Source organism: Opisthocomus hoazin, chromosome 6 (genome assembly GCF_030867145.1).
Source record: "Opisthocomus hoazin isolate bOpiHoa1 chromosome 6, bOpiHoa1.hap1, whole genome shotgun sequence".
Lineage (NCBI taxonomy): Eukaryota > Metazoa > Chordata > Aves > Opisthocomiformes > Opisthocomidae > Opisthocomus > Opisthocomus hoazin.
Genome location: NC_134419.1, coordinates 28,177,088 through 28,195,959, shown reverse-complemented (window position 1 = coordinate 28,195,959; position 18,872 = coordinate 28,177,088). Strand labels below are relative to the sequence as shown.

General features: G+C 35.8%; 1 protein-coding gene across 2 annotated transcripts in view; it reads right to left on the bottom strand.

Annotated features, from left to right (window-relative positions):
- Window positions 1-432: 432 nt before the first annotated feature.
- Window positions 433-18,872, bottom strand: part of UCHL5 (ubiquitin C-terminal hydrolase L5) — a 22,181-nt gene continuing 3,741 nt past the window's right edge. Inside the window, exons 3-12 of one of the 2 annotated variants that reach the window (XM_075422348.1) lie at window positions 18,461-18,566; window positions 10,656-10,781; window positions 10,508-10,569; window positions 10,298-10,428; window positions 8,640-8,703; window positions 7,443-7,545; window positions 6,868-6,981; window positions 5,579-5,650; window positions 4,842-4,940; window positions 433-2,699 (exon numbers count right to left, since the gene is read on the bottom strand). In XM_075422348.1, the coding sequence (XP_075278463.1) occupies window positions 2,655-2,699; window positions 4,842-4,940; window positions 5,579-5,650; window positions 6,868-6,981; window positions 7,443-7,545; window positions 8,640-8,703; window positions 10,298-10,428; window positions 10,508-10,569; window positions 10,656-10,781; window positions 18,461-18,566 (922 nt within the window). In that variant the 3' untranslated portion in view covers window positions 433-2,654. The remainder of the gene's footprint in view (window positions 2,700-4,841; window positions 4,941-5,578; window positions 5,651-6,867; window positions 6,982-7,442; window positions 7,546-8,639; window positions 8,704-10,297; window positions 10,429-10,507; window positions 10,570-10,655; window positions 10,782-18,460; window positions 18,567-18,872) is intronic. The other variant, XM_075422349.1, reaches the window with a different exon arrangement.

Here is an 18,872-nt window from a genome sequence, read left to right as displayed (position 1 = left end):
ACCAAATCTGTATTATAAAGTAACTCATGTACAAAATATAAAATGTTACCCCGTGAAGGAAGAAGTCAGGCTACAGCATGATTCTTGATTTTTTATGTACTATGGTAAGACTGGCAGCCAGAGAGCAACACTGAGCTCACACTGAAACTTTACAGTGGGATTTTACGTTAAACTCTTCGCAAGTGGGAGACACACTGATCTCTTTCAGGCAACAGGAAACAGCACCTGTATGGCAGAGTTCTTCACAGAAACTGAATTTGTTTTTTATTCTCATCATAGCCAAATTCCAGTTCTGACTGCTACACCACACCATATATTTATACCAAGAGAAAGCTGTAGCCCTTCAAATAAATCAGAACGCAAACCTTTCACCACCCTATATACAGCAAAACACAGTACCTTAAAACTGTAAGATAGATTAAGGCCCAAATCTCTTATTTTGCTTTTTTTGGCACCTTTAATTTGGTAATTTATCAGCTTCAAATACAGATATACATTCATGTGACACTGTCCTAAAAGTAGGCAAAATACAAACAATTGCCTTTTAAAACAAGATACACGTTATGAAAAATGGTTTTACAAACTTGGTGAAAATTCTCAAAAATTAGCATATAGGTTTTGATCAGGAAAAAAAAAAATCTATAATATAACAAAGTACACTAGTTTTGAGTTGTCCTACTTCTGCATTACATACCTTTTAAAAAAAAAAATTTCACTCACACTGGACTAATAAATTTTGTTCAAATTTGGTATTTACATCCATTCTCTTTTTTTCATTCCACAAATCCAGAAAGCTTGTTGCAATATACTTTATTCTAAATTCTAAAAAAAAAAAAAACCCCACTATTAAAATTTGTTGACAACTGCAAAAATAATTTGCTGCTTTAGCAAAATTCCTTTTCCTCTTGTACATGCTCCAGTATTCAAATAAAAGGAGAATGGAATGATTTCAATAGAATTTAAGTTTACATCTCTGATGGAATAGCAAAATTTTATTGTAGACACTATCAACATTCTCCAAGAATATCAGAGGGCAGCAGGAATTATCAGGCTACCACTTCAAAAGATCGACAAATCTTTTCAACAGGTTGAAATGGAGTTTATACTATAATTTTAAGATCAGAAATGCCTCAGAAAGAAACAGTGTTTCTCTTCTCCTAAACTGTATCACTGCAATTAATTACTAGTTTATGCTCTCATCAATCTGATCACTTTTGTACAAAACACAGACATGGATCTCCTGTTCTTTTCTGAAACAGACCTTACCCTTCGAGCCACAGCAATGACTCAAGTGGATCCTTTCAGCAGCAGGAGGGCACAGCAGATGTTCCGCTTCTGCCCAAATTTTATCATGTCGACATATATGAAGCACCAACAGATGACGGAATTTGTTTCATATTGGGGTGTCAAAAATTCTCTAAAACCAGTACATTCTCACCATAGAAACCTGTAAGACCAAAGGACCTCACAGTTTAACTAAGCACGCCTATAAGCAAAGTAAGTGAAACAAACATCTTTTACTGGTTTTAAATGTCTTCCAAACAATCCAAGTTCTTTAGCTTGTTTTTCTTTATGATTTTTGTCTGAGTCTTTTAGGAAGAAACTGGAAGTGTTCTAAATGAATTTCTATGCACTATACACTAACAGTGTTGCAGTAATTCAAATATTATGTATTGTTACAATGGCCTGTTACTATCCGTACCAAAGCAATTTGCCTATTCATAGTTCACATATGAGCAGCACTAAGAAGGAAGGAGACCATGAGAGCTTCCAGACGTTCCCTTTGGTCCACAGAAGACAGTTCAAGCATCTTGAATTACAACGCTGTCAGCAACAAGAATCTTCCATACATGTTTTTTATTATACTAAATTACCTCCCAAGGTCAATTAAAAAGTGCTGTTTTAAAGACTTGCATTTAACATACTCTAGAACAGTACTACCTTATATCCAAGAATATAACTCCCCAAAAGAATAGCATGCCTTCTATCTAACCCAAATTTAGAATGCAAATACTCGACGTCACAAGGCTGATGACCTCCAATACATATCCTAAGGATCTTATCCAATAATAAAATACCACAGAAGAAAGTTTGCCAAAATAAAAATGGGAATATTTATTATCTTTTCTACTAAAGCAATGCAGATCTTCTGAGATTATACATTGGTCTTTGCAAAGGTTTCTACAGCTAAATTCATACTTTTGAATTTTGTAAAAAAATTAGACACATACTTCATAAAAACAAAGACACAGGGTATGTCACTGAACAACTGGATAGTATTATAATTGTTAGTAGGGATGAGCAAAGAAAGCTCATGCTTATACTTCAACTCTGGCATTGGTATCGTTATCACATATTCAAGTGGGACAAAATGGGTACATTCTCCTCGTGCATTTTTAGGTACACTTCCCAAGCTCTCAGAAGTCAGACTTAAATACTGAATTGACCAAGAGAACCTAAATATTGCTTAGCAGTACTACATGCACAAGATGCAGAGGAAGGAAGAAAATTAGACCCGTGCATACAGTACAAGACAAACTAATACAATTGTCAAACGTGCGCTGGACAAAATTAAAAGTTTATGAAAAGTTTTATTTGTTGTCATGAAAATAGTTTCAGAAGCACATAATTGGATGTATTTTGCAAAGTCATCTTCACTTGGCCTCCTGAACTTTCTTGGCATTCTGTTTTTCTTTTGCCTAGAAAACAAAGGGAGATGATAATAAGCTCTCACAAGACAAAGACCTTCTTTTTGGAGCTGTGAATGACTACTCATTACATTTTTGAACATTCAGCAACATATGCCGTAGAAAGAGACATTTTAAACGTAAATTTAGACCCTTCAGAAGTATCCCATTGCTATTTTACTAGGTTCATATATAAAGCCTCTTAAGAATACGTACAGGTTTAAATACATAATATGATAGAAACTATAAGATTAGGTAACCTCCATAGGGGAAAAAGAAAAGTGAAAAAAGCACTACTTTTAAAACATAATTTAACCTTCATTTTTCACACCTCCACGCTGATTTCATTTAACATAAAATATTTTCTTTATGAAAAGTTATTTCTATGTCACAAGAAAATGCTGCATTCGGATATACTGATTACCACAAATTAAACTCTGAAGCTACCAAGACCTTTGTTTTTTAGATCTTTCAAAAGAGCAGAGTGGAAAAAATTCCACAACAGTTCCTACCAAAATATCTTCAAACAGATCCTCTTACAACTTGTATCGATTGTCAGATTGTTCAAATTGACAGGGAACTAGCATTTTCTTCCTTATGAATTCAGTGAAAAAGGTTAGGCAAGAAGAGGGGACAGTTCAGATGCAATACTAGCCACCTTTCTGTCAAAACATTTGTTCATTCTGAATCAGACACCTGCTTGTTACCACTCATTATTGAGCAGAACTGCATCTACATTCAGTGATTTAGAATTAAGATCTGTTATCACCTGCTGCTCAGGTCCACTGGAAATTTACTTGTAAAAGAAGCTTGATGGTGTTATAAATAACTTCTAAATATGAAACTGGATTAAAACTCCACAAGTTACCCAAAGAAGGAAAAGATTAAGAACTGAATCCAAAAGCTACTGTCTTGCAAACTATTGGCCTGCAAACATACTCTCCTAAGTAAATTCAGCTAAAGAATGTACTCATTAAGTAATATTTAGCTCTTATGAAACTGGATGAAAACTCCACAAGTTAGCCAAAGTAGGAAAAGATTAAAAATTGAATCCAAAAGTTACTGTCCAACAAACTATTGACTTGCAAACATACTTTCCTAAGTAAATACAGCTAAAGAATGTACTCATTAAATAATATTTAGCTCTTTCTTTATTATAATAATATAGAGATCCTTTTTCAGTGAGAGTTCAGAATTAGGGATCATGTCTATGGCACATGAGTAGATATGCAAGCCAGCACTGATCGTATTACAATTCAAGTACTTGGACCTTATTACAATTCAATTACTTGACTAGCCATACAGTTTAAATAACCTTGCCAAAGTGACAGACATGCTTTAATAAACAAGCCTTAATATAAGCCTTAATAGTAAATCAAAGTTAATAGCTAGACACCTTAAAAAGGGGAAAACAATGAGCCAGTAAATCACTGTAAGAACTGAGAGAGTGAAGAGAACAAATTTCAAGCTACCTAAATTACCAGAACCTCTGTGCAAAGGTTGCCATCTAGTGTTGACAGAATAAATCAACAAAATTGAGTTAATATTAAGAGTCCAGGTTGGCAAAAGGGATCAATCTTGTACATACACATCTGTGTATGTATACATTTAAATAATCTTCAGTTCAAAAAGGGATATCAAGATAGCACGGGGAACTCTACCACATACTAACTGGAGCTACACATCACAATTTTAATAGGACTTTTAATTTCCTGTGTAGCAAAGCCCAAATCCTGTGACTCTTGTATTATAGCATCTTATGCCCTGTAATGTGTTCGTTTTGTTGATACTGAATTACCTTCTCTTATATCAACATTAGAAAAATTTGTTTAGATTATCAAAGGGGAGATACAGTTTGCCTTTGCATAACAGTGCAAAGCTGGTTGGTTCCACAATCTCCAGTCTCTGCTGGACCTGTGCCTCTTGAGAGCTGCAAGGGACTATCAGGTAAACTCACAATCTAGCTGAATGTGGCGGCTTAAATAAACTGACCCATGCCATTTATGCTTCCAAGACATTTGACTGCATTTTTAATTTTAATTTGAAAGTATGAAGATGCAATTAATTAGAAAGTATGAAGATGCAATACTAGCATCTTGTATGAAGAATTATAGTAATATACTGTTTCTTAAAAGTCAGCTAGGAAATACTCACTTTTTCTACTAACGGTATTAACTGTTGGTGCTCTGCTAGAGTCTTTAACAGTTCCATGATGAAAGGCAGGTAGTTATGTTTTCTTCTAATATTTTCAATCTAAAAATAAATTAAAAGCATTAACAGAATTACTATATAGCTAAATGGGGATTTTTCCACATCCTCAGGGTTGCCCTTCCCCTCCACCCCCCAAGAGCTGGAGTTCTCTTTTAAATTTCAGCCAGCTAAAAATAGTCGAAGCAATAAAATTCTGAGCACGTGGTGAGAAAGTACATGCCAGATGAATTAAGGCATAAATTTTCCTTACAGTCTTTTGTCACAACAGCTGAAAACCCCTCAATGATTAAGTAGGTTATATGGTTTAGACACTGTTAACACGTCAACAAGTACTGTTACCTCAACTATTCACTTCCCCCCTCCCCCCCCCCAACTTAAATTGCAGTTTGACCTTACATAGTTGTGGCCTCAGCCTAGACTGAAGACTTAAACATTCTTGTAATGCAAAAGCCTAACTGTTTGTTATACTGAACACTTCACAGTTTCTACAATGGATCAGTCCTTCAGAAAGGTAGGAGACTGTTTGGTTTCCTAACTGAGCGCAATGACCTCCATAGACCCAAAGTAGGTACCCTAACATAAAACAAAAATGTGGACCTTTAAGCGTTTTCCACAATATTTCAACATACAGTTATGAATTTTAAGGTGTTTTGCCCCCCCAACTTCATTTGTTTGCTTACTCTCACACTTGGTAATGCACATGCTTTGTTTTGTATTATTTTGGGTATAGTTTCTTGAACTGCATCCTGATGCTGTGGAACAGAATGTAGTGACATTGTTTTAGGGACAGATAACTAACACTTTGCAACTTAACTCATGTACTGTAGAAATATATTTGAATTTATCATTAGAATTATTGAAGTCTTGGTCTGTAGCTTCTAGAAACTAGTGAAAAAATCTCTTTCATTTTCAGTGAAAAAACACAAAATCTAATGAAAATATTTCTTTTATTTCTTTATCCCTTGATATATACAACTTCTATTTTAAAACTTATTTTTAATCTAATCACTTTCTGTACCTCCGAAAAAGTAGGTTGAGTGATTAAAAAAACAAAAAATAAAACAACCAACCATTTGGTTACCCTGCTTGTTTCCCCTCAAAACATTCCTTTAAGAGTATTAGGGAATTACCAAAAAAAAGTTGCAAGTGATGGTCTCAGAGAAACTTTCCCATACTGCATTTTCATAAACACCACATGTCATAAAGAATGGTATGCTTCCAGGGCACAGACATGAAGTACTTATTTAGGAAAATGCAGAACATGCCTGCTTCCCACACAGGAAAAGACAGCAGGTAAACTATAACAAAGGAACAATTCAAGTCCCCTAAGCGTTTCTTTACTAAAAGCTATGCAAGTACCTATGAGTCAAATTAGAAGATGTATGTGCAAACACAGAATAAATCTATACATGAAGTTCACAGAATCTCCTGATTAGTCTTCATTATCAACTGATGCATAAACATTCTTCGTAACTGATAATAAGAGCTGGAAGAGCTTATATGAATACTTGGTAGAAAAAGTTATGACTAACACATCAAAGTCCTTCTAGTAAAAACAAACAAAAAAATCCTAGTCAGTAAGAGGCCACTGTTACATATAGTAGCGTAATGAGCAACTCCAGCAAGAAAATGCTGATCAGCCTCCTGGGGCACACAGCGCAATTTCTTTGCAGGAGTTCTAGAATTCACTGTGCTTAAAAAAAATATTTTGAAGTGAGAAAAATACAAAGTGGCAAAACCAATGGAGCTACAGATACCATTACAAACTGATGTGTAAGCCTTGTGCTAAAAGGAAGCAAACCGATAATTAACCTGTCATTTGGGAATAGAACATGAATTTACATAGCACTGGGCTTCTAGTACCCATCCAATTCCTTCTCATTAATTGCAACTGCCTCCCATATACATGTAAAAGCTGGCTTTTTCTTTCATTTTTTTCAGTCTCATCAGAAAAGCAAAGGTTACGTACCTTGTATCTTTTTAATTTTTGGTTCTCCTCTTCAATTAACATCTGGTATTTTGCAACTTCTGACTGTATAGAGCTTAACATATTACTACTTTGATCTGTATCCATAGGCTCCTCCTTCCATAAAACAGAAAATGTTAAATGGATGACATTACTGCACTTCACTTCTTAATATTTTTTTCAAATTAAAGTAAGTCTTGTCTTCCTATCACAGTAAGATTCAGTTTTGCTTACAGTTAAGGAACATTCAAGGAATTTCTGCAGTTAGTTCTAAGCAGATTAGATCAGGAACTAGGAAAAGAACAGCTCCATTACCACAGCAAATTAGTCCAGACAGAGTCGTAACGTACAAAGCGCTCGAATTGGTAACATACAAAGTGCTCAAAATAGCTCACTCGGAACTAATCAGAGCTGCATGAGTGCACCCACACAGCACTGTGCTGGACATATGCAATAATCCTTCCCTGTTCTTTGTAGTGAAACTCCATTTGGAGCAAAGGAAGGAAGAGGTGAATAACAAGGCAAAGACACAACTATTATCAGAGAACTACTCCACTAACTTAAAAACCATGGCCTACCTCTGCAAGTTGCTGCTGTAATTCTGCAATCCTCTGCTCATATATCATCTTTCTGTCAGATACAATAGCCATCAAGTTAAACCTTATCTCACCTTCACTGTATCTAAATGAGGAAAAATAACAACAAAAAAACCTTTAAAAATTGGTATTTAACATGACAACTGACAATCTTCCTCCACGGTTTCCTTCATTATAAGGGAATACATTTTATGAGGGGGGAAAAAAACCCTAAACAGATCTACTAAACTCAGTTGTGCTACAGATCCAATACTGCCATGAAATAAAATCAGACCTCAGATAAGCACTATCCAACATGTAACTCTTAATAACATGGTCTCCCAAGATATTCCTGTCTATGGTCACAAGCAATAGGTATTTGAAACTGTCCAAAAAAGAAAACAAAACATGATATAGATGACAGAACTTGCACAAGACTGTTGCACGCACTAGTTTTTACTTTCTCATTACTGTTACTCCTTAAAAAGTATTGGAGACTTCCTCACATACTGTGAAAAGTACATTCAGCAATTAGACTTGCAGATCTTTCAGAGTTTAAATTCTCCAAATGGAATTTGGCAGTAATGCTTCACTTATCAAAAAAAGTCTTCAAGTAAAACATTTTGAAAATTATTTTCTAAAAATGGCAGAAAATCAACTTTGCTTCCAACGCATTTGGGGTTGCAGCTTGGGGTCAGAGCTGAGAAGCAGAAAAACTTCTATACTACATTTTTCTAGCTTAAATTTCTAAAACAAGCCACATCTTAGGAAAACTTGTTTTCTGTAAACACCAGCTGTATGGATATAGTTATTATCTGGTCTTTTTAATGATAAGTACACACCCAAACATATCCATGGTAATGGCACTCAGTTTTCACTCGTAAAGACCCACAGTTGTCTTAACAGAGTTAATCTTGGTCTTCCTTTTTCAGAGTACTAGCAGGATCTCTCTTCACTGCACAGATATCTACTTTGATTAATCATACAGGAACACAGCGTATTTGATACTTATCTATCATCACATTTGGCTCATGTTTGGCAATTTGTTCTGAAGTCACACGCAATATGCACATAAAAACTATGCATAAGGGTCATTCCTCAGAAATTCAGTTTAAAGCCTTTAATTGAAGGAAATTAAGAATAAGGAATTTTTTACACATATATAAGGTGTTATATTTTAAAAGCATCATGGCCATTTACTTTTGTATACGTTTCTCTATGACAGGCCGTACAGCACTTATCCAGTCATCTTGACTGCATGCACCTAGAAAAAACACAAAGAAGGAAATAAAATGAATCATCTTTGCAAAATTTATTGCAAATTCAAGACTTGCATAATTCAGGCTTATGAACCAACTTCAGAGTAGGTAACAAGTAGGTTTTCCTTGGCAACTGCAGTCTCAGATTACTCAGGAGGTGGAAGACTTCTTTTCAATAACAATATTTAAATAATGTACTGGCCAAAGCAATGGACCAAACACAGATTCTAAGGGCATAAACATCTAACATTTATTTTGTTGATAACAAAGAAATGGGGGGGGGGGGGGGGAAGTATGTTATGTAAGATTTTCATTACACAAGGAATTAGTTGGTATGACAACATAAAAGTAGACAGCAAAAGAAAAAAGTATGGATAGCTACAGCTGCTCCATTTAGACAAAATAAAGAGTTAACACTATGTAGATGCAATACAATATAAGAAGTCAGACACAGGAAAGAATATAAAATGATATATGATAGATAACTTGATTTTAAATAAACAAGAGAATAACTAAAGGTAATTTCGTAAGTTGATAATGCCTCTTCAACAATTTCAAGACCTTAAAGCAAATGAAAAGACTCATGATCTTGTGACCATAAAAGTTATGTTACTGGTAGGTCTGCAGACTGTAAAGTCTCTCTAGGTAGATTAAAGATGAGATTTAGCAACAAGCCATTACTCAGCCTAAAAATAAATACAACTATCAAGAAAACTGGGAAAACACTTTGGAACGGAAGCATGCAACATTCTGAGATTATACCAGACTCAAAAGACAGTGCAGACACATGGAAAGCACTATAGAGCTTTTCAATACACAAGCTGGTACATGCACTGCAAGTTAAAGATTAGAAGACACAAAGCAGGAACCAGTCTTACAGAGACTAAAAGTGTGCTTAAAGTAGCTACTCCTTTTGAAACCATTGGGAAAATATTTGCTATTTTAGAAAAAGGGCACTGTCTAAATGTCAGCCACATAATGTATCAAAAGTGTATAGAGCCAGCTGTAAACATGCTCCCACAGAAGAAACAAACAACAAAATAACGGGATAGTTTATAATCAACTCAGAAAAAATAGATTTGAAAGCACGACATGGGAATCATCTTGGCTGACAATACCACAAAGGAAAACTTGGGGGAAAATATTAGCAAAAGGAATTGCACGCATTTGGTAAGGAAAGTCAAAAAGATTACATAGGTTTACCAGGTTTCTTTAGAGACAGCTCAGAACAACAACATATTCCACAAAGGAAAGAGCACAAACATCCACAAGAAGTGGGTGATGTAAATGTCTCTCTTGTAACAAAACTATTAAGGTATTACAAGCCCACTGGACTGGATGGCCTGGTCATTTGATTACTGAATGAAAGGAGAGATCATGAGAAAACTGTAGAAGCAGGAAGAAAACAGCATTTTTAAGACCAACAAAAACATAACACTATAAATAACTGCAAAGAAGTATTAACCTGTATAGCATATTAAGAAAACCTTAAAGATATACTTTATTAAAATAAGTAACTGATTCTATAACACACAACCAATCCATTGCAATAAGCTATTGTTAAAATGAAGTACATTAATAAAAAATACAAAATACTACCTAAATCAATTGGTCCTTCCCTTAAGCCATCTAGTTCATATAGCCGTCCATTAACAGGAACATAGCTTACAAAGTGAAATGCATCTTCCTCTTTTGCTGAAGACTTTGCATCAAATTCAAACATCTGTTGTCTGCAAAGAAAGTTTTAAACAAAATCTGAGATGAAAGAGAATTTGCCTAAATTTTGCCTGGATTTAAAACACGCATTACCTGGCAAAACTGTTGTGAACTTGCCGAATCACTTCCGAGTTGCTTAGTGCCAAACCTTTCATCTGAAAGTAAATAACAAAATTAAACTGCAAGCCAGTGGAGATACAACACTAGAATACTTAAAATACCGAAAATAGTAGGCACTTACCGCAGCATCAAAACTTTGTGAAAAATCTTTAAATTCTGACAATGTCTCTCCTAGATGGATATCTTGATGAGCACAATTTAATAGCACACTTACTATGGCTTGAGTAGCACAAGCATTATTTATTACCTAGAAAAAAATGCAAGTGTTGAGAATTTGCTCAGTACTGCCTCACCACCTCCCTAAAGCAATTAATAAAGGACATAAAAGAAATACAGGAACTCTGTAATCTTAGTGGAAAGACAAATAAAGTACTGTTCAAAGCAAGCTACCTAAATTACATTATTATATCTCTCTTTCTAAAAAAAGAAAAAAAAAAAAAAGAAAGAAGTCAACTCTCGTAAAGAGTATGTCCTTCAAATAACCAGAATTCCTACCACGAGCAGGTGCTAAAACAATAATTTGATGAAATAAAGCACATTATGGAACCTAGAATTTTTATTTAAAGGTTGTGCTGGACAAAGCATTTCAAGTATCCTAGGGATAAACTAATAAAACTCGTAAGTGTTCCAAGATGTAAAGATTTTTTAAAAACAGTTTGCTGAATAATAAGCCATATAAAATCTTAAAATTTTCACTTGTTTCTTAATTTACAGTATACTTATCCTTTTCAGCCTAACATTTAAGTTATTAGCTTGTGTGACACCATTCCTTAGACTTAAGTGTTAAATAGTCCATCTGTAGAAAATATAAACACAACCCTTCACATTACAGCCATGTCTTTAATGTTGCTTAGTAATATCTAAAATACAGTATTTAAAGAGAGAAAGACACTACAAAGATTATTACACATAATCTGAGATTGAATTAAAAGCACAGTAATCAAATGGTATAAGGCCGTAATACAAGAAAGACTTCATATTAGCATTTTTTTCTCAATGAACTTTAGGCAACAAAAAATAATGTATCTTCAGTCCATGAGACTATTTTGCAATTGAAAATACTACTTAAACCTTAGAATGGGAGAGAGGATGTTGATCTCGTATTAAAATGAAAATTAGTTCATGGCTGTGAACGCGAAACCACTTCCAACAAGGGGGGGGGGGGGGGGGGGGGGGGGGGGAACAAAAAAAACAACCAACCTGTTCTACAACCAAAGCTAGTCCCTAACAAAGGAAATCCTACTACGTTAATACCACATGCCACATCAGATACTCATTTTCTATACTTCTGGGTGTTCTCAGTTCAGATTATGTCTGCATAGTGCAAATGATAAAGGAGTAACAATCTAGTTGACTTCAATGGCAATCAAGGGAGTCACCTACACACACAGAACAGATTACAGCAATCGAAACTCAAACAAACTGCAGGTATGCAAGCTAAAGGCTAGAGTTTACACAATTACAAAATAAAGGACATGGAAGGAAAATCCTTCAAAGGTAGTGAAGTAATGAACAGCAGCAGAAAAATTAAAACCCACAGACTACTACAATGACATAATTCGAGAGAATTAATACTGTAACATAGATGAAAGGAACCAAGAACTAAAGATTCTCTGAGATGTGACTAGGGAATGGTATTAGAGACAGTTGTAAAAGTAGTACTAGGATGAAAGCAGGAAGATCCTCAGTGGATTACAGCATGCTAACCTGAAGCAGTGGTTGCAAACACTGTAATTAAGGTGATAGAGAAAGGAGAAAGAAGGTAGAGATCCTTGCAGTGAAGAACTACTAGAAAGGTGCTACTAAAGTGAAGATAGGGATGCTATAGCAAACTGCACTTGTTGAATGATAACTAATACAGGACATCATAGGGAAAGACAGCACTAAGTGGTAACTATTCTTACTGAAAAATCAAGATGGAAAAATCAGTTGCTCTGGCAGACTGCTAACCTGATAGTGGCTTCAAAAAAGGGAAGGTAAATTAAAATAGAGAGGGTTTGAACCTAGAGGCAAGATCAACACAGAAACTGTGTTGCACCAGCTAGATAACAGCAAAAATAGAAGGAAAAATTAAACTTGGGAGAGAATTTGTGGTCTCATCAAATATTTGCCTTTCAGCATGAATATATTTTTGTATTCCAACTACAACACAAGACGAGTCTGTTTAAGGACATAAGTATCAAGCTAAACTATCTTCTCTTACTGCTAGAAAACAATATGCAACAGAAGCAAATCTTGGGCCAGTGGCCCCCAGCTGTTGAAATGGAAATACATTATAGAACTATAAAAACTCTTCAGAAAGTGAAAGGCAGTAGGTAAGGAAAAGGCAGTAAGAATAGCCCTGTAGCAGAGGAACAGAAGGAAGTGCTGGTGATAGGCATAGAAACAGTGTGTTCCTGCATCCAGATGATGTGAGAGAAGTATGAAGATGGAAGAAGGAGGTACATAGCTAGTGGCAGTTCATGGGCTGGGTGAAAGGCACAGAGTGAGGAGGTGGTGACTGCAGCACCAAATGTAGACAAGTGCAAGGTTTATTTATCACACGGGCACAGCGTTCTATCAATGCACACAGCCAGTCCAGCACTGCTATACACACAAGCTAATGAGCCATTCTAGAAAGAAACTGGTCAGGATACCCATCTGTCCTAATTTCCAATGCATCTCTGTTACTTAAGGTGTCTTAGCCTTGGAAGAAAACATTTTCTGCATTTAGACAGCATGACAATATATGCAGGTGTCTTAGAGTAATTTTTTTTTTAGATTTATGTTTTAACTTGAGGAAACGCAAGAGGGTTTTCTGTATTTGTCCAGAAATCCCAACATTTGCTTCTATATTTCTGTCCAGGAGGCCCTGGTAAGATATTTCACTGATCAATATTCAGGACTCCAACTTAAAGTAGATACACATACTTCAAAGCTTTTGCTAGCGAATCTACAAGGTGCATTTAATAATATTTGAAAGCAAGCAATAGCACATTAGTGAGATGATCTGAAACAAAAGAGAAAATTGCCCTATCACCAAGTGAAGCTTAGCTTAAAACAAAAGAACCATGTGAATAGGCTACTCTGTCCTACTCTTCAATTAAGATGCATAACTTCATCAGCATACACCTTTCCCTAAGGATCCAATCCAAGTTTCCAGATCACCTTAGGGCTGAAGCATTTTAAGTCCTTGACTCACATGCTCCATCTAATGGATTATGTATTTTGTTTTTCAGAAAGCTGTGGACAACCCTGAGTGTAACTGGTAGTATAACCAGCAAATCTCTGGGGTTCACTTGCTAAGCATCCCGATGTCACAAAACAATTGGCATTACAAAGCTCAATGTGAAAAATTCAGCATTAGAACAAAGTTCTGAAACTTCCTGTTTCAAAATCCTATAGAAATCATTTATTTTTATGTCTTTGGAATAAAGATATAATCTTCCCATAGTTTCAGGAAAAGTTCTTTCTAACTTTGATTAGTTGTGTTGCAAGTTCATGTTACTTTCATGGAGTTATCATCCTAAGTTTAGCTTTAACATGGATATCTGGTCTACCCTAACGTTACCAAACCTGAAAATGTCAAAAGTTTCGAGTTTGAAATCAACTGAAGTATCGGAAATCTTAAAAAAAACCCCTATATAATATGTTCTCATTAGTGGCATACACAACTAAAGACCAATGTTTTGTTATTAACAGCTTCATTTAAAAGATCCTCCTTCTGAAGGTATATAGATTTTATTCCCAGTTAATGAAGTTAATGTTTTATTATCACAACTGTAATGTTCTATCATCACAATGCAACATAAAATAAATACATGGCACAAAACAAAGGCAATGATACCAATACTGCAGTAATAAAATCTGAAGAGGTTATTAAACTAAAAACTTTCAGTACATAAGTCTGCAACAATGGCATTCTTTTTTGTCAAGAGACACTTCCACTTCTGTAGTGATCAGCACAGAATACAGCTATTCAAAACAGTGCTGAAGATAGCCGAATACATTGAGTGGTACAATTGTGTAGCCACTGTGTCTAAAAAATAAGAACAAGGGCCTACTTAAGCAACACAGAAATCAGGAAATTCAGAGTTAAGGCTGAAATTGTATCCTTAACTCACCTCATTGTGCCTAGGTATCCTAGCTCAAAGGGTATGTAAGATCATCCAGAGTTGTGTGGCCTCAAATAGAGGACCAAATCATACCTAGGCATAACAGGGAGGCCAAATATAACATGAGTGCACATAGAAGTGACCATTAAAAAAAAAAATTCCTTTAAAATGCATGCATAGTAGACAGAATTTAAAATTCAACCCCCCCACCGTACTCGTGATTTACCTTTCAACAAGACCTACATGTCATTTGGAATTCAACTATAACATTGTTATGAAAGTGGGTATAAGCAAAATGTGAGCACACACAAGTTTCTTACCAAAATCATGTGTTTCCTAATGCAATTTTAAAGATGTTTTGCTAGACACAGTTTGAGAGCTGTAGCCTTTTACATCTAACTAAAGGTCCCCCCCAAAATGAAACAATTTTTAAGATGGAACATTTAATTAAATTCCAACAGAAACTGAGAGACGTTGTAATAACATTTATTTTCCATGCTAAATTGTTACACATTAATGGTTAGTCTTGCTCATACAGGATTCAAAATGACATTTTTAAAACTTCTCTGTAGTAAAAAGGATTGTATCATATCTCTTTAGATGGTAACATTTAAAAGAAGAAAATGTATGGGAAGGGAAAGAGTCAAGACTTCTTGAGATGTTTAGGGCTCCAGTGTCATGTCAGTTTTGAAGATACAGATCAACAGACCAATAATCTTGAATGTCATAAAAATTTTCCTAACCCGGAAAACAAATCTATTTGTTCTGGGGTTCCAGCCTGCAAATGAACACATGGTTGGTTACCTTACTCATCACCTTGTAATTAAAAAAAAAAAGTCTTGATAGCTGAAAAAATTATTGAAAGATAACAAAACTGCATCCTCAAAGTCACCATAAAAATGGACTTCAAACATGCACAGAACTAAACAAAAAAAGGCACGAGCCCAGCTGCACGATAGCTGGGAGGAGTTGGTATTTTACAAAAGAAATATTTAGTATTAATGCTTGTCTTCCCTTGTGCTCCTGGGTGACTCAGGATTCACAGACTGTGGTTTCAAAAAATGCAGTAACATCAGTATAACAAAACTCCTGTTCTCTCTCACTTACCTTTTAACAGCTTTGGCCCACACAGACTCACTGGACAAATACATATCATAATGTGGCAGGAGACCAGCCCAGAAAACATGCACAGAGAATCTATAGAAAACTGCTGGCTGATGAGCTGCACTGGCTCATGGAAGTTCAGCGAGCAGCTGAGCCATTGCAAGAGAGATACAGAACCATGAAGTCAAAACAAGACAGGTTGGGAGGACCAAGACATCTGGCTTTCATCATCAGCATTTGCTTGAAAAAACACTAGCAGTCCTCAAAATGTAGCTTGTCAAGTTGGATCTCTATGGCTAACTTCCTCCAGTGTGAAAGTCACAATAGCTAAACTGGTATTACAAATTCCCCCAAACTACCAAAACTAATTCCCTTCATCTTTCTGTTGACTTTTAATTTTAATTTCTTTGTGACTATTTTACTAGTTGTTCAGTCACAATACCTCAGTCCAGGAAAAACTGAACTGACATGAAACACAAGCACACATGTGTCTACACGCCATCAAGTGGTGTAACTAGGTACTGCTATCTTAAAACGGTGAACATTTCTAGAAACTGCTCTCCATGCTAAAATCAATTCATTCTCAGAGTCACCCCAGCACACCCTCCTTAAAGGTAGCAGGTGAAGGAGGGGGAAGATTAGAAAGTTCCTACACCTGCACAAAGAGGTTTTAGGCTCAAGAAAATTGTAAAACATGAATGCTTCAAAGAAAGCTACAAAAAAGAAGACTATTCGTTGTTAGCTTTTAATTTTCTGATGGTTTTGTTAGTAGGTGGAACATTATCCAAATTTTCTGAGGTACATTCTGCAATCCCAACAAACCTCAACAAAGCTCCTCTTAGCTACTTTATTTTAAACAGTATCATGCTTCAAAAAGGGAAGTGGAGGGGGGTGGAGGAGGAAGCAAAAGTGGAGCAAGCAGACAAATGCTTTGAAACTTTCCAGCGTCCACAAGAGCAGCAGTTCTGGGAGAATCTCAACTACTGACAGAAAACAAGAAAGATTAAATCCCTTGAATGAGGGAAAATCTGTCTTCATCTTAAAAAAAATCTCTCTAGATTCACATCAGAGTAATTTCCTCCTTCCAAGTAACTACCTTTTGAGAGTTATGTCAAGGATTTTCCATGAGGTTGTTTGCATCAAGGCTACTCTGTAGCCACAGCCTACTGATCACTAACAGTGTGTTTAGTTAGGTAGAAATTACACCCTAAGCCAGTACATATCGGACCTATCAACCTATAAAGGCATTTGGCAAACTACTGCCGCTCTCTACAACTACCTGAAAGGAGGCTGTAGCGAGGTAGGTGTCAGTCTCTTCTCCCAAGTAACAGGGAATAGGACAAGGGGAAATGGCCCAAAGTTGCACCAGTAAAGCACTGGAACAGGCTGCCCAGGGAACCGGCTGAGGCACCATCCCTGGAGGTATTTAAAAGACGTATAGATGAGAAGCTTAGGGACATGTTTTAGTGGTGGAACTTACAGTGTTAGGTTAATGATTGGACTCGATCTTGAAGGTTTCCTCCAACCTATTCTATGACTCTATGATAAGAATGGTGGACACTGTTTGGCAGGACTCAAGAGCTGCAGCATGAAGAATGAAGAAACAGTAATAAAGATGAATGAATAAAATCATCCATGATAGCATGAAACAGTAAGGTGATTATAAAAGAAACAAATCAAAGACTACTATCTGCACAACAGAAGCACACATATGGAATAGCCAGTAGAGCTATAGATACACCTTATGTTTCCATTATTTTTCATATTTCTATACTTTCAGCTAGAAGTCTGTAGAGACTTCTTTATATCCTGAAATTTACATACAAAACACTTCTGTGTTTGTGGGGAAAACCTCCCCCCCCAGACCCTCTCACACCATGAAACAAAAAAACCCAAAACAACCACCAGAGTCTTCATAGAAAGCCTAATATTTGCCCTTTGATATGAATGCTTTGAAATTAGTATATGTAGGGTTACACTTCTTGTTTGGACTGTTACATTTATCACTGTTTGAGAAGCAGGTCTTTAAAAAGAGTTAAAAACATGTATTAAATATTCCTACTTTCATTCTGGTTACTTTCTGTTGCTTTTCTTGCTTGTGAACAATACACAAGGCAGCCTGTCAAAGCTAACACAGAATTTCAGTGCTACTCAGTATTTAACAAGACACGATGGATTACACTAGAAATCACAGGAAAAAGCCATTTTGCTAATTTAAACTCATCTTTCTGATTTAAATACTTAAAACTTCCATGCCAAAATGGTCTGCAAACTCTTAAAGTATTATCCTAGAGTTACACTCTGCCCTGGCTGCAGAGCACTTGAGAAACACAAGAAATAAAAACTGCACCAAAATAAACGTTTCTTCCCAGAATTTGTTGAAAGTGGTTTCAAAAAAATAATTTGCTCATTCTGCTAAGAACATTTATCAAGTAATTCTTTATTGCACAGAAGAGTTACTTACTCTTCTAGGAGAGGGCTGACAAATAAATAAGAGCTTTACTCTTCCATACCTGATGATATTTTTGACTGACTTAACAGATTAATCTGATTTGCTTTGTTAACCATCTTTTAATACACAGTTCCTATTCTCACAGAATTTGTTAAAATTATTTCACCTTGGAAAAGTTTATTTTTTGTGTACATATTAACAAAAAGCCAGTTCATCTTTCAGTGTTAAAAGCTATGTTTCATGACATATCAAAGAAAAATACTGAACTTGCCTTACCTGTTTAGCAAAAAATATTGTATCCAGTCTGGAATCCTGAACAACCGAACCCGCTGGTTCCTCTCCAGGCTGCCACTTGAAAAGGAAAATCAGCCCATGTACTGGCCTAAAAAATAAAATTGATTGGGGGGGGGGAAGAAGCCACCCATACTGATAAAAAACATCAAAGCCAAAAACCCCTACTATAATTTAACTGTATGCTGGTACAGTAACTCTGTTAATTAATCAGTTAATTCTGTTGTAGTTTCACCCAGCAGTCGGCAGCTAAGCACTAGACAGCCACTCATCCACCTCTCCCCTTCCTCCCCAGTGAAATAAGGAGAAGATATGGACAAAAAGTAAAACTAATGGGTTGAGAGGAAGACAGTTTAATATGACAACAAAGGAAAAATACTACTACTAATAACAACAA